This window comes from Pollicipes pollicipes, unplaced genomic scaffold (assembly GCF_011947565.3).
Source record: "Pollicipes pollicipes isolate AB1234 unplaced genomic scaffold, Ppol_2.1 Scaffold_7262;HRSCAF=8765_pilon_pilon_pilon, whole genome shotgun sequence".
In the NCBI taxonomy this organism is placed as follows: domain Eukaryota; kingdom Metazoa; phylum Arthropoda; class Thecostraca; order Pollicipedomorpha; family Pollicipedidae; genus Pollicipes; species Pollicipes pollicipes.
In genome coordinates this window covers 11,207,553-11,222,371 of record NW_023597055.1, presented here as the reverse complement: position 1 = coordinate 11,222,371, position 14,819 = coordinate 11,207,553, and the positions used below count along the sequence as shown (strand labels likewise).

The following is a 14,819-nucleotide window of genomic DNA, read 5'->3' as shown; positions in this document are numbered from 1 at the left end:
CGCCGGCTGAACGGCACGCAAGTGGACAAGTGGACAAGTGGAAGTGGACAAGTGGACAAAGAATGTCAGATTTTAGTGGAGCGACTGGTGAAGTGGACGGAAATGGAGCGCCACGTTTACAAAAGGTAATCAGCTGGTGAACAGCAAGCGATCAAAAGGCAAATAGCAGGTGAACAAGCGGCAGACAACTGCCACGCAGGCATCAAGTGGACGTCAGGCGGCATCAAGTGGACGTCAAGTGGACGTCAAGCGACGCCAAGTAAACACCAGGTGAACAGGAGTGGAAAGGGGTTGGACGCCAAGTGCAAAACTAAGCGCTTTTTGCGCAGGTGAAACAACAAGCCGCGCTCCAAGTCTCCGCCGCCAGTGCTGGCGAGGCCGGAATCGTGTTCAGCTGGCTGGTCGGCGGGTGCGTGAGCAAGACCGTCATCTCTTCGCTGCTTCCAGTGGCTGACCCGCTGACCTCACCGCTGACCTGACCTCTGATCCCCTGACCTCACCGCTGGCGTCCGGGAGTACCCGGAGGCCGGAAGGGTGCCGCCCGGCACCCTGAAGAGGCCACGCGGCCGCGGCCGGCCGGCGTCACGCTGTCGACGCCGCTTCCAGCCAGAGCAGGACAGCCCGCTGGAGCATCACCATGACATGTAAGAGGGGACAGCCCACTAAGGCGTCACTATGACGTGTAAGAGAGTGACAGACAGCTGGAGCGTCACCATGGCATGTGAGAGCAGGAAACCCTGCAACTAGGTAGTTTTTGTTTGACAGGTGTCACTTCAGAAGCAGCACATCTAATGAAACGCACAGGTAGCAAATGTGCCGGTATGCATCACTGCAATGTCGTCGGCAAGATTGCAGTGCTGAGTGATGACCACACCCAGCACGGCTCTCGGCAAACGCCTCCGCATGCAGAGGTGAGCCACAAGCTCATCACGTGTCATAACGGAGCCATCCGCAAAACGGAGGAATGCCTAGAAGACGGGTTAAAAACACGCACGAACGCTGAATGGAACGCACAGCTACATTTGTTATAACCCTGGGGAAGCATACTCCGTTTACGGTTTCATCAATGAGCATAACTGCTCAAACATCGAAGGTAATTGCGCAAGGGATGAATCCAGCGCGAAAGTCTTATTGTAGCGATTTCGTTGAACGCAACTTACGGAGCGGAACAAAGAACCAAATATTTGACTCAACGCGTTTTTGTCTTTTTGGATTCACTTCAATTGACGTGAACAAACGAGGGGTGCCGATGGTGCAGTGGCTAATGCTTCCGCGTCAATCACTGCGCATCTGGAACACCAGAGGTACGTGGTTCGATCCCCCGCGGTGTCTGCCCTTCCTGCCAGGGTGAGAGACAGGCGACGCCATACAGCTCAGCAACTGCGTGCGTCGTAAAAACGACTATTTTGGAACTGATGATATATGACCTCACATCACGTCATTTTAATAGAATTTGCCTTTCTATCTACGGGACTCGAGGTAGACGACAAGCACATAAGGTCGATCCAAATGCATTCTTCATTTAGACGTTGTTCCAGAGTCCCGCTTGGTTGTACGGCGCGGTCACAGTTCCCTAGGCTGTGAGCCGATCATGACCGGTCACCCGATCATGACCGGTCACCCGATAATGAACGGTCCGGTCGGTTCATGGTGAGTCGCCGTGCTTAACCAATGTTTAAATTTGTATTTGCGACCGACCTGGCAGAGATGCCATACATTTCCTCTTTTTCATAGACTGAATAAAACTGAATGGGTTTTCGATTGTACATCAGTTTGTGGATATCAAAAGTACAGTTTTTCATAAAGAGATGCACGGAATCAAACTAGGTACATTTAGGTACCTCGTTGACCATGAATGATATTAAGTCCATGTTTCAGAAAATTACAGGTACTTAGTCTTCCAATGCACTCCCCCCAACGCTATACCTCGCAAACTGTATTCACTAGAACAAGTCGAAAAACTGGGTTTGTGACGTCATCACGCATTCCGATCTTTTCTTAGTTTCTTATCGGTCCACCGTGTGGCTGTAAAACTTGCAGAATCGTTTCGGTCATATGTTTACACCAATCGGTCTGTTCTCGTCAATGTAGAAGAGGCTGTCATGTTCAAACGCATTTATCCGCGGTCCATTTGCCGTGGAGCAATCTATTACTGATCAAATGGGACCCGTGTGATATAACGGCGCGTGAAAAGTGCAAGAAACGTGGGATCTTTTTTAAAGTCACCCTCAGCGTCTTACCAGCCATCTGTTGCATCAGATATTTCCGGACGACCTCGCTTTCTGTGATTGGCTTAGCCGCTCATCACACGATATCGCACTCGCTTCTCATTGGTTAATAACCACGTGATGTCACATGATTTCCGTAGAACGTGACCATGGCTCGTTTCCGTTCGGAAACAATATGTGAGGGGAACCGTTTGCTGTCACGTATGCCTATGGGCTTGAAGGCGCAAGGCTATGGGCGCCATGCGACCATTGTAGTCGGCGCGTCCCAAAGCCCAGATCATCAGCACGCAAGGCTACTGCTGGTTTTGCACGTGGACATTGTGGTGTGGAGTGCGTGCGGCCAGTTGAAGCTCTAAATCGACAAGACCTATCTTTGCGTGGCTTGCAAGAAGGACAGGCACGAACGAGATCCTTACTAGTATACCACGCAAGCCGTTAAAAGTCTGCTTCAGTTGCTGATGACGACACGCTGCGACAAACGTTGCGCGAAACGTGGAATGTACGCAAAGAACGCAACAGTTGACCACCATGGGGTACTTGGGGAATCTGCGGCAAAGAACGCACGTAATGTCTGTGATGCGATCGCTCTTGCCTATTGCATGACAAGAGATGATTTCCCGCAGAGTTGTTTTCGTCTTGCTTAAATGCAGATGTCATTTCATTTTGGCAACACAGTTAGACGGTTGAGTGTTTGTCCTGTCTTGGTTTGCTGTCAAAAGATCTTGACATGCGCCAGTATGCCGTTGAAAATGGCAGAAAATACATAAATATTGTTCACCAAGATCTGTTTTATTCGTATTAATCTTAAATACCACTCTGTCTAATCATGCACGTCTCAGGGATAGCCCTATGACGCCAATTTTATAGCGTCGAAGACGCTCCCTGTCCGCATCTGAGCATCCTCCGTGGTTAGTCTTCTTTTGGTACACAGTCACTCTATATCCCAGTCCTTTTTCCAGGAACAGTCGCATCAAAAGGTGATTGCATTTGTTGCATTTGGTCTTCTTGGAAGTTTTCAACCAGACCGCCCTTCAAATATGTGTTCAGTAGTTTAACTGCACTGCGTCTCTAACCTCCACAAAGATATCGTGTAAAAAACGACACAAAATGTACCGTCCAAAGGTAAGACCCCATCTGTCAATTTTTGGCCACTTTTGGTTTTTACGTCATCTGATTCGCCTACTCATGCTAAATTCGGTCATTTAAGGTATCAGCTGAAATTTTCACAAACTTTTAGGAGCACTTCACAAATTTTCACTTCTTTGTTCTATCTAAAAACTTGTGAAAATTTCAACTATTGGTTTAAATACCCGACTTAAGCATAAGAAGACGAATCAGACGACATCAAAAACGTTAAATGGCCAGAAATGAACGAATGGGGTTTTACCTTTGGACGGCAGAAATGTTACGTGTGTTGTTAATTTGTAGTACGTCGGCTTCTACATGCCCCACAAAGGTATTGGTTCACAAATGTCCATGTACTTTTAGGTCGATATACTTTTAAGTAAAAAAGGCTGCTCTAGACAACGCAGTTTCTCTGGTTAGTAAATATGCTCCTCAATAGGTCATGGCTTGCACAACCTTGATCGCTGCATGGCCAACGGAATGACAGGATTTGAATGACGTCATGATGGCGACATGGATGCCTGGGTGAGCTTGAAATAGTCTCGCCGATATAGTCTGCATATCATCGCAGGCATCTTCCCAGAGAGGGCACTGCTCCCGGCAGCAGCAGCCCCGGTCCAGACAGCCGTTCCCGCCGTGTCTCTCACCCCGCCCGTGTCTTGTCTCTGCCTCCCCAGAGAAGGCGCTGATCCCGGCAGCAGCAGCTCCCGCCCAGACGGCCCTCCCCGCCGTGCCTCCCACACACCCGTGTCTTGTCTCTGCCTCCCCAGAGAGGGCGCTGCTCCCGGCGGCAGCAGCCCCGGTCCAGACGCCATGCCTCTACTGGAGGACAACGTGGTGTGGAGAGCATTGTCGCTAGTCATGGGCGGCCTCTTCATGGTGGCCAGCTCCAGCCAGGTGAGCCGTTCAGCCCCAGTTCCAGCTCCAGAGAGGCGGGATGTCAGCCTCAGCTCCAGCCAGGTGAGACAGTCAGTGTAAGCCACAACTCCGGGTGCAGCACTAGTTCCAGTTCCAGTTCCAGTTCCAGCCAGGTGACACGGGGAGATCAGGAGCCCGGATGTGGGAAGAACCGGCGGAGAACTTGCGCTCGTGTTCTGAGGGCGTGGGTGATGGCAACGTCAACCACCCCATTAGCATCCTGAATGTTGAGAGAATCCTGAGATGATGAAGTTTCCCAGAGGCACAGTGTCACCATTGATCGCCATGCTACCAAACATCCGCGTAAAAGTCGCCAGATAGTAGTGACATGCAGTGGCATGTGCTAGTGGAGTATTTGCTGTGCTCGCTACGGATGGCACTTCTGATGCACCTGTTTATGGGTCACGTGTGCAATGCACAAGGGAACTGCCTCTTCTCCATGTGCACACAAGGATCTTCATGTTTTAACTCCAGGGGTTTGCCAAACCAATTCCAAAGTTTTTGAAGCGCGCACTACACCAGGACCGAATAGGACTGCACAGCACAGCACAGCACAGTACAATGCGTGCTTGGAGAGCGTTGCATTTTGTATTCATGTGGGAGGGGGGGGGGGGGGCACAGTGACATTGCGCGTGAGTGCCGTGTGTGACTTACTGCAGATAGTCGGTTCTCTGTGCCGACAGATGGAGGGGAACCAGCCGTGCTTGTGGGTGTGTGCGACTAACTGCAGATGGTCAGTTCTCGGTGCCGACAGATGAAGGGGGACCAGCCGTGCGTGTGGGTGCCGTATGCGACTAACTACAGCCAGTCGGCTCTCTGTGCCGACAGATGGAGGGGACCAGCCGTGCGTGTGGGTGCCGTATGCGACTAACTGCAGACAGTCGGTCCTCTGTGTCGACAGATGGAGCGGGGACCAGCCGTGCGTGTGGGTGCCGTATGCGACTAACTACAGCCAGTCGGCTCTCTGTGCCGACAGATGGAGGGGACCAGCCGTGCGTGTGGGTGCCGTATGCGACTTACTGCAGACAGTCGGTCCTCTGTGCAGACAGATGGAGGGGACCAGCCGTGCATGTGGGTGCCGTGTGTGACTAACTGCAGACAGTCGGTCCTCTGTGCAGACAGATGGAGGGGGACCAGCCGTGCGTGTGGGTGCCGTGTGTGACTAACTGCAGACAGTCGGTCCTCCGTGCAGACAGATGGAGGGGACCAGCCGTGCGTGTGGGTGCCGTGTGTGACTAACTGCAGACAGTCGATCCTCTGTGCAGACAGATGGAGGGGACCAGCCGTGCGTGTGGGTGCCGTGTGTGACTAACTGCAGACAGTGCCGACAGATGGAGGGGGACCAGCCGTGCGTGTGGGTGTCATGTGGAATTCACAGGAGTTCTCTGTGGGGACAGATGGAGGGGGACCAGCCGTGTGTGTGGGTACCGTGTGTGACTAACAGTCAGTCCTCGGCATCGACAGATGACAGGGGACCAGCCGTGCGTGTGGGTGCCGGTGTATGCCGTGCCTGCCAGCCTCTGCCTCCTCGTCGCCATCAAGCTGCAGTACGCAGGTGCGTCAGGGGCACAGGGATGTGTGAGCAGAACAGCGTGGCATGCCATGGCACGTCATGTCGTGCCATGCCGTGTCATGCCGTGCCATGTCGTGAAAGGGCAGCGCAGGGCAAAAAGGCCAGATATCGCATGGCATGATATGCCATGTGATGTTGCGTCGTCTTGTTGTGTCACCATGTTGCATGGTCATGTTACGCCACGAAATGGCATGACTTGCCATGATTTGACATGACGTTGAACGTTACAGCGGGCAGGGCAGGCAGGCAGGGCAGGGCAGGCCAGGGCAGGCCAGGGCAGGCCAGGGCAGGCCAGGGCAGGCCAGGGCAGGGCAGGGCAGGGCAGGGCAGGGCAGGGCAGGGCAGGGCAGGGCAGGGCAGTGCAGGGCAGTGCAGGGCAGGGCAGTGCGGGGCAAGGCAGGGCAGGGCAGGACAGTGCAGTGCATGGCAGGGCAGTGCAGGGCAGGGCAAGGCAGGGCAGGGCAGGGCAGGATAAGGCAGGGCATTGCAGGGCAGGGAGGGCAAGGCCATCAAGGTATGATTGATATATCATCATTCCTTCATCAAGTTGCGTCAGACACATCATGACGCATGATCAAGCGTTATGACATTCCCAACCATACCATGCCTGAATCGCACAGGGACTCTGCCTTGGCGAGCCTGCTACGTGGTGCACTTGGCGTGCTGCCTGGCGCTGCTGGTGCTGGTGCTGGTGCGCGCCGTGCGGTTGCTGCACCAGCCGGCGGCCAGAACCACCTCACCGGCGCCGCTGACCGACAACGAGGACCTCGTCAGGAACGCCCGGTCAGAGGCGGATTGCGGGTCGGGGGGGAGGGGGGAGGGGGTCGGAAGCAGAGAGGGATTGGGGCGGTGCCCAAGCGAGAGGTGGCTTAATGACTGTTGCCCTAACCGCGGATGAGTCTTACATGCGTTTGAAAGATGTGTTTGTTTCCCGATGTTTTTTATATTTGTTTTAGACCCAGAAGGTTACGCATGGTGCTATGCCTATAATTGAGTGAGTTGAAACATTCGAGTCCTGTCCACTCTTCCCCACCAGTTAGTTGCAGGGAGTGTTTCACATTTGTGTGAGGTTTTTAGCTGAAATAGCCATCTTGAAGATCATTCGGTGCAGTTCACAGCTCTGATCTTTTTAAGCCGTCTAAACCCCTCCAGCTTCTGAGGACAGGCCCGCAAAGATTCGCAGACTATTTCGTGCGGACCATTTCAAGGTCACACAAGCATCCATGATGCCGTCATAACGTCATTAAAATCCTGCCATTCCACTGGACACGCAGTCATCGAGGTCAAGAAAAATACGGTTGTCCTGTCGTTAATATCTGGCACTCGTGAGCTCAAGTTCCAGATATAACGGCCGTCAACTGGCTCTCAATCAATGTTGTGTGGGGTAGGGTGGTGCAATCAAGCGATGACATATTGAGGCGCATATTTCCTAACGAGAGTCTTTCTCAGTCTCTTCCACTCAAAAGTGTACCAATAGTTAAAAGTGAGGTAATTTCATGATATTTGGTGCTTGCTTCAATATCTTCAAATGTGGAGTATTTCCTTTAAGTACGTCTCGTTATTGTGCCAAAAATTACGAATGCATCTTGTTCTATATAAATGCAGATGCGTTAGTTTTTGTCGGTGGTGAAGTAGGCCGAGCGACACTCTGGTACCTGAGACGTTCCTGAACCGATCGCTGTGCAATGTCTCGTCCTGCCGCGATGATCTCCAGTGAAATAGAGTTCCACCCCACCTGCTTGCATTGTAAATTGCAACCTATCAAAATTTCCCTGTGGCTGGTCACGCAATCTGTGGCAAAAGTAAACGGTTGGCCGATTTTGGTTTGCCACTGACGTTTCTATTTCAATATGCTCCGATACGTTCTCACCAGTTTGTTTCCGGTAGATGGCAGCAGTAGCACTCTGTAGGTGACGCTAGTACCGACCATCGGCGCTGAGTGTGGTGTGTGAGACCTAGAGTGAAATCAGATCCGTGTATCGGATATCGCCGCCTTGCCTATTTTCCTAGACACCAAAAGTGTGTTTTCATGAATTTAATATAATAAGTCCGTAATTAGACTCAACACATATTGGGAATTCGGTGAGTATTTCGGGTTGAAACCCAAGCATATGAGCGTTTAGGAGGCCGTTCAGAACACCGATGCTACCCTGTACAGTGGCGTAGCCAACGGTAGGAATGGGCTGGGTCGTCCATCTCCGGAAGTATTCCGGGCCTCCTTGATGCTGAAGGAACCAGTTTTTTGGGCAATTTAAACTAGAGCTTCTGAAACACAAAAACGGGTCCGTGACATCAGAAAAGAACTCAGACTGCAGAGCCTTATCAGCTCCCCGAATCTGCAAGCAGGGCCAATAAGCGATGAAGAGCACCCTCCTGGGCTGCAAATACTCTATAATCCGGTTTTCCCCCGTCTGGAAGAACTTCTGAACCCGCCACTGACCTCATGATCGCACGTTTCAGGGAGCTAACTGCCCTTGCTATCACTATCGTGTGGATGAAAATGACTAAGCACGTGTCCGACTCGCATGTGCGGTAAGTAGCAAGTGTTACGATGTGCATCAGGTATTTGTTTGACATTTTTGCTATTAGCTGCAGATCTTAGGCAAATCAACATACAAAACATATGCATGTACGTAACAGTAGCAGTTCATGCATGTAGGCTATGGCCCTTAAGGTGTAGCTTCGCAAAATAAGTTGGGACGGGGCTAAGCAGGAGAAAACAGCAAAACCTACCCCTAAACTATGCAAAAAAACGTGGTTTCCCTAAAATTTAGCTGACTCTCTACCCAAAGCTGGGTCTGCTACCATCAGCGACATATGTTGACGCCAGAGTAGTTCTCGCACCTCTAGCCGGCCTCTCTCTCTCTCTCTCTCTCTCTCTCTCTCTCTCTCTCTCTCTCTCTCTCTCTCTCTCTCTCTCTCTCTCTCTCTCTCTCTCTCTCTCTCTCTCTCTCTCTCTCTCTCTCTCGTGACGTCACCGATTCTGCTTCAGCGTGACACTGAGTCAGCAGCAGACGACTCGCATGCTGCCGCTGCTGCTGCTGCTGACGCTGGCCGTGCCGGGCCTGCTGTGGGTCGCCTGCCAGATGAGGCCCACCAGCGGCGACCCCACCTCGGCGGGACGCCTGTAGGGTCGAGGCGCGACCTCGGCGGGACCCCCGTGTCATGGCCTCTGCAGTGATGTGATGTCACCTCAACGGAACCTCAGCATGTGTGCAGCCCGGTGGGACGTTTGACCGGAGCATCGATACACCGTTGCGGCAGGACATGGATATGGATATGGATATGGGAAGTGGATTCGTGCAGCCTGGTTTTCCAGTGATCGTCTTGAGGACGTCGTATTGTCATAGTTGTGTTATGCTACGATTGTAAACCGCCCGTTTTTATGTTGGATGTATCACCTCATCACGTAAGAGGGGGCTGCTTTTTCTCGGGCCAATAGCGATTTCGCCTGAACTTATCATGGAATAAGAGGAGTCTTGTTCATTTGATGTCTCACTTGTTTCCGTACATGGTTGCTTATTCCAGGGCAGGTTTAGCTGGCCTCGGAAATCTGAATCGTGCCTGTAAATTATCTCTTATATTAGATCCTGGTTACGCGTCACCGACATCCTATTGAATTAAATCACATTCATATGCTGAGCATCTTGGGCATTCTTTGCTGGCATACGCCTGAACCTGCTCTTGTGGGGAGGGTCGTGAGGCCATCAGCGAACCGTACCAGCGCAGAAGGGGCTCCCGCCACTTGTGTTGCTGTTAAGGGCCTGGGCCAGAACCACAAAATATGACCAGAGGGTAGCTCAATGTCCGGATCATCACTGAACCTCCAGACAAAATTGAGCCCATTGCTTTGCGGCACAAAAACGAATACTTTCTTGAAAAAAACGGAAGGATTTGAGACTTCGGCGACCACGTAGTAGCAAGATTCGGGCCAAGTGAGCACATAATCGTGTTCTAAATCGGATCCCTACCTTGAACAAAATTTGTTTGCCCAGCGTGCGCAACGCACGCATCATCAGCTGTGCCAAATTTTACGGCGCTGCTGCATATTGTTGGCGGTGCCCCAGACGAGTGGCCTGGTGCATGGTACCCACCATACGCTCCCCCCGTGAGGGTTGGAATCACGCTGTATTCTACTCCCCACCCCTCCCCCTACCTTTGGTAGCGAGTGTAAAATAGTTATGACCATACTTAGTTCAATGGATTCCCCGCGGCCTCTTCGGCTTCTTCGGCTTACCCCAGCCGAACTGCAAACGCCCATGCGCCAATGCTCAGGCACGCGAAGTGCGCTATACGACGCGCGCACAGCTGGTAGCGTGAGTGCTGGTTGGGTCCATCACTCTGGCCAGGACCAGCCCCCAGAGAAGCGGCGGTTCGACAGCTTTTACCGCCAGTGTTTTGTGTAATCTGCTCTCCTCGTCTACGAATGTCGTGTGATCAACAACCGCAATGCCAAAATGGCATGCTTCGTTCCGGTTACGTATATACATAAACTGTTGGCAAAATACATCACGCTCTTCCTGGAACCTGATCAAGTGTACTGCGACTTAGGCGCACGCAGCGTTGATGTGCGTGCCCATGCGTGTCCGGGGTCGGTCAGCACTGTTCTAGGTCAGTCAGCACTGGCTGGGATTGGTCAGCACCGTTCTAGGTCAGTTAGCACTGTCCTGGGTCGTTCAGCACTGTCCTGGGCCAGTCAACGCTGTCCTGGGTTGGTCAGCACTGTCTGTGGTCAGTCAGCACTGCCCTGGGTCCGTCAGCACTGTCCTGGATCTGTCCTGAACTTAGCTGAACGCTGTTGTGATATTTCCTCCGACGGGGCGCGCTGACAGAGACGACAACGCGGAAACATTGAGCCTGATCCACGACTGCAACTTTGATCAGGAACGAGCACTGCTTGAAATAAGGAACATGTAGAATTGCAAGAACAATGTAGTCGTGTAAAGAGCACGCAAACGAACTTGTTGGCATATTGTGTATTGTTTTAGGTGTTACGTGCACTTCACCTCATCCGAGAAAAATTCGTATCGCATTTATTCGTGGGGTATTCCCTTGTATACTAAACTTGGTACGCAAAGGCTTCTGCATCGCAGTACTCGGTACGCAAATTTTCGTTAGCAAATATTTGTCTCCACAGAACTTCTTGTGTCGAGGTTGTCATATCGCATTTCCTTACATACACGTGTATTCATACCGCATTTATTTGTGCAGTATCAGATCCCATGTCAACCCCGTGCCTGTACCGGGTGTGGGCCATACCACGACACCTAATACCGCTCGGGCATCCGACATATTTGTCATTCATTTGTCCATTCGCAGCGTGGTCCGAACAAGTACTCGGATCCAGCACTATGCAGCAAGTACTCGGATCCAGCACTATGTAACACAAGGCTTTTCTTTTGGTTTCGTGAAGAGCGATATACTATTTGTGCAGCTTAAGCCCGTGTAGGTGCAGTTCCAGCGTGATATTCGTGCAATACGGATCTGGCGCGCGAATGTGCTGAGTCCTAGTCGTGCGCTGTTCTCACGTGCATTTCGTCTGGGTCCAAATGCAGGGTTGGGTTGATGGGTAGAAGAGGTCATTAATCTAGGACATGTTTTTTTAATGGATTCGACTTGCAACTGCACGTGGCTTTACATGTATCCGAAGAAGCCTTGAATCAACCGAAACGTAGAATGCTTTGTCGTCGCTCCAGTGCGCACGCGTTGGTGGTGAGATACTTGCTGATGCCCTGCCCGTCACGCACTACTCGTCACGCTCTTGTTGATGCAACGCGACGGATATGCAGGATTTTTTCGTTGAAATAATCAGTCATCACATCACGCCATTTGTGTTGGTGAGTTTTACTGGTCGCTATATTCTGTTTTTTTTTTTAGTTTATCCGTGTTTGGACCACTGGTAGATCAGCAAACGATTGGCACGAGGCAGCAGATATTCTTCGCTGCTCTGATAGCTTCCAAAGAGCGTGGGGCCGACCGTCACAAATAATACAGTTACTTATGTTTGGAAACATGATTTAGCTGAAACATCGTAAAAGTAGAAAAGATGGTATTTCAACCAGCTTGTTTGTACTGCTCGGGAGCTGTCGGGATAATCTGTATCCCTTATTCAGCCTTGGTTAGACAAAATATAAAAAACAGATTCAGATACGCATTAAGAAAGTATGAAAAGGCATAAAAAAGTCACACGCAATTTTATCATACCCATCTATGCGAGACAACGAAAGGAAAATAGATGACTAGTTTTATGTGACAGCCGCACACAAATGCAGCCTTGGCAAGAATTTTCGCTGCATTTCGCAATGACGCGTGGCAACTAAGTGCCACGCCGTACAGGTACCTGTAAACCATTTGCAAAGTTATTCCACATTTTCGCGTCGATGCAATAGCGGCCCATGCTGCATATCACAACATCTAAACAATATAACGCACACGCGTATGCATTAGTCTGACGCCAAGTCGGCTAGATCGACCTATGTGGCACCAGGTAATTCGACCTCTATTACACCAGCTAACTCGACATATGTTGCACCAGCTAACTCGACCCATGTTACACCAGCTAACTTGACCCATGTTACACCAGCCAACTCGACCCATCACCCCCAATCACTGCTCTTTGTTTTGTTCTAGTCTTGCGTGGGTTGTTAAGTATATTTGCGAGAAACATTCTGAATATGGATAAGAGAGTTCATAGCCTTATTACTCGGAAAAAACGGGAGATGGAGAGATAGATGCGTTGATATGTCGGCAACAAGCCTGTATCAAAACGAATATTAGTATTTAAAAATCTGTCCATTGTCGCGGTTTTTCCACCAGGAATAAGGCTATTGCACTGTCTTGTTCTAGCTTTATAATTTTGAAATTATATTCATACTCGCTACCGGCAGCGTCGGTTTTGTTTTCAAAAACTGTCACCGGTCGTTGTTGAAATAAAAGTACCCTCCTTGATACTTTTTTGTCTATTTTGCCCACTAGTTTGAGAAATCCCCCTTCCGCGACGCAATCGCATGCATCCAGACAGTGCTTCGATAAGCCCGAATGGCTTATATTCACGTTTCTAAACGCCCTCTGGTGTTAACCTCTTCCGGTCATTAGGCTTCTTAAAACTTCTTTAAGCTTCCTAAGCCTTCAATGTTGGGTCACCCACTACCTCCAGGGACATTGTGCGTATACCCGAAAGTAGAAACAACGGCAGTGACGCCCCATCTCAGTCTTCACTTACAGCAACACGCTGCATCAAGCACCCGTCCACAAGGAGAAACTACGGCAGTCGGCACCTCTGCAATGCCCGTCACTACTGGCATTGCCATTGCAACGATCAAAGGACAGGTGGTCTGTTATTTTGGCTGATGTTTTCCTAACTAGTGCGGAAACGAGTCTGCTGGAAAATGTTCTTTCAATTTCGTCCCTATACGGCGAGCTCAGTTCAGAAAAAGTTTCCTTACCCTCGTAGATGTTATCGCAGCAATGGAAGATGTTGTCAGCAGGGCTAACTTATTTAGTGACGATGCTAGTAGGCCGCGTTTTGAAGTAACAAAATGAGCGAACATTATCCAGACTCACTGAATGAGTGATTTGACTCACTGGATGAACAAAGTGGAAATTACTCCCCTGCAATTTTTAGTGTAACTTTGCAATTCATTCGTAATCACGTTACATCCGTATTTTAAACATGGATAACACGACGCCAATGCATAATGGAAGTAAAGTATAATAGGTTGTGGCAGGCCTAGCTACAACCGCGTGTGATGCACGCCCGCACTCAAGGTGCTGCCCTCTGGCCATCCAGTCGATATACTGCTTGATGTGACGTGCTCATGCCGATCATGAACAAAAATAGTGCAATGACAATAAATGGCAGAAATGCATTATCTGGGGTTTCAACGTGCCAGACCGTGGTGGCATGCGTATGTGGTCAATGATGTGTCTACTGAGTGTTTAGCTATCATGGCGATTCATGTGGTGTGTCTATGCCATAATAACCTTCGAAGCGGGCATGTTGGAGCTAAAACCCGGCAGAAATTGCGATGCAAAAGGCGAAAGTCAAGGAATTAAGACACTTGCGGAGTTCTTATTCTCACTGTGATCAGCCTTCACTATACCAGCATACCAATTCAGTATACCATACCGTTCAAACGTTTCTATCAAGCAAACATCGGTTATGCTGGCAATATTCATGGTATCAAGAAAGGTTAGGCAACGTCCCCATTGGTTGCTTGATAATGTCGTTTAACCAGTACGTCGGTAACTGTCAGCATAGGATCTCCTAACTCATAATGTCGAAAAACCAGGAGCATGAGGGCGACAAGCTTGCATCATGTTTGCATTCTTGCTGGTATCATGTGAGCAATAATATGTCACAACAGGGGTCCATGACAGGACAGAACACGAGCTGGCTGGGTGGATCAGAGACGCCATTGTAAGGCCTGAAAGAAATACTTGTTGAAAGCACGGGGCAGTGTTAAATTATCTGAATAGACCCGAATCCAGTGGAGCAAGTGTGCTCGCGCCGCGCGGTGCACGGTGGCGCGCTCTGGACCATAATGTGGCGCACGCATTCCTCTCCGTACGCTGATTCAGAACATCTGAGAATTTGGGGGTCTATCACCGACGTTACTCGAGTGCTTAGACACCAATGACAGGGATTCCATTTGGTTTATTATTATTATTATTATATATATATATATATATATATATATATATATATATATATATATGATAGATTTATGTATATGGCTTAGCGGTCATATGAAAATAATGCCAATGCTAAACTGCCATGTGTCTAAGAGACCTCTTGCAGCGTTATTGACAATGTTTCCTGATAAAGTTCCTCTTTGCTAGATTGCCGCAAAAGTACACTTGTTATGCTGTTATGCACAGCGTTTTTTGGACAAAGTTTACCAACTTTCCTGTTCCATAAGCTCTCATGATTTTAGTCAGCTTGGGTAGGATATCTATTAGCGCTAGCGTTACAG

At 50.0% G+C, this 14,819-nt stretch overlaps 1 protein-coding gene across 1 annotated transcript; it reads left to right on the top strand.

Moving 5' to 3' along the window:
• Positions 1-4,200: 4,200 nt before the first annotated feature.
• On the top strand, positions 4,201-9,101 carry LOC119113369 (uncharacterized). Its single transcript, XM_037237683.1, has 5 exons — positions 4,201-4,250; positions 5,736-5,826; positions 6,465-6,627; positions 8,305-8,376; positions 8,837-9,101. Exons 1-5 carry the CDS (start codon positions 4,215-4,217, stop codon positions 8,973-8,975), a joined length of 501 nt encoding a protein of 166 aa, XP_037093578.1. The 5' UTR covers positions 4,201-4,214; the 3' UTR covers positions 8,976-9,101.
• Positions 9,102-14,819: the final 5,718 nt, after the last annotated feature.

Bases quoted from the DNA above. Each gene is read 5' to 3' on its own strand.
- LOC119113369 (XM_037237683.1), top strand. From the start codon at position 4,215: ATGGGCGGCCTCTTCATGGTGGCCAGCTCCAGCCAG. The intron at 5,827-6,464 runs GTGCGTCAGGGG...TGAATCGCACAG, and splicing joins CATCAAGCTGCAGTACGCAG to GGACTCTGCCTTGGCGAGCC. The intron at 8,377-8,836 runs GTAAGTAGCAAG...ATTCTGCTTCAG, and splicing joins GTGTCCGACTCGCATGTGCG to CGTGACACTGAGTCAGCAGC.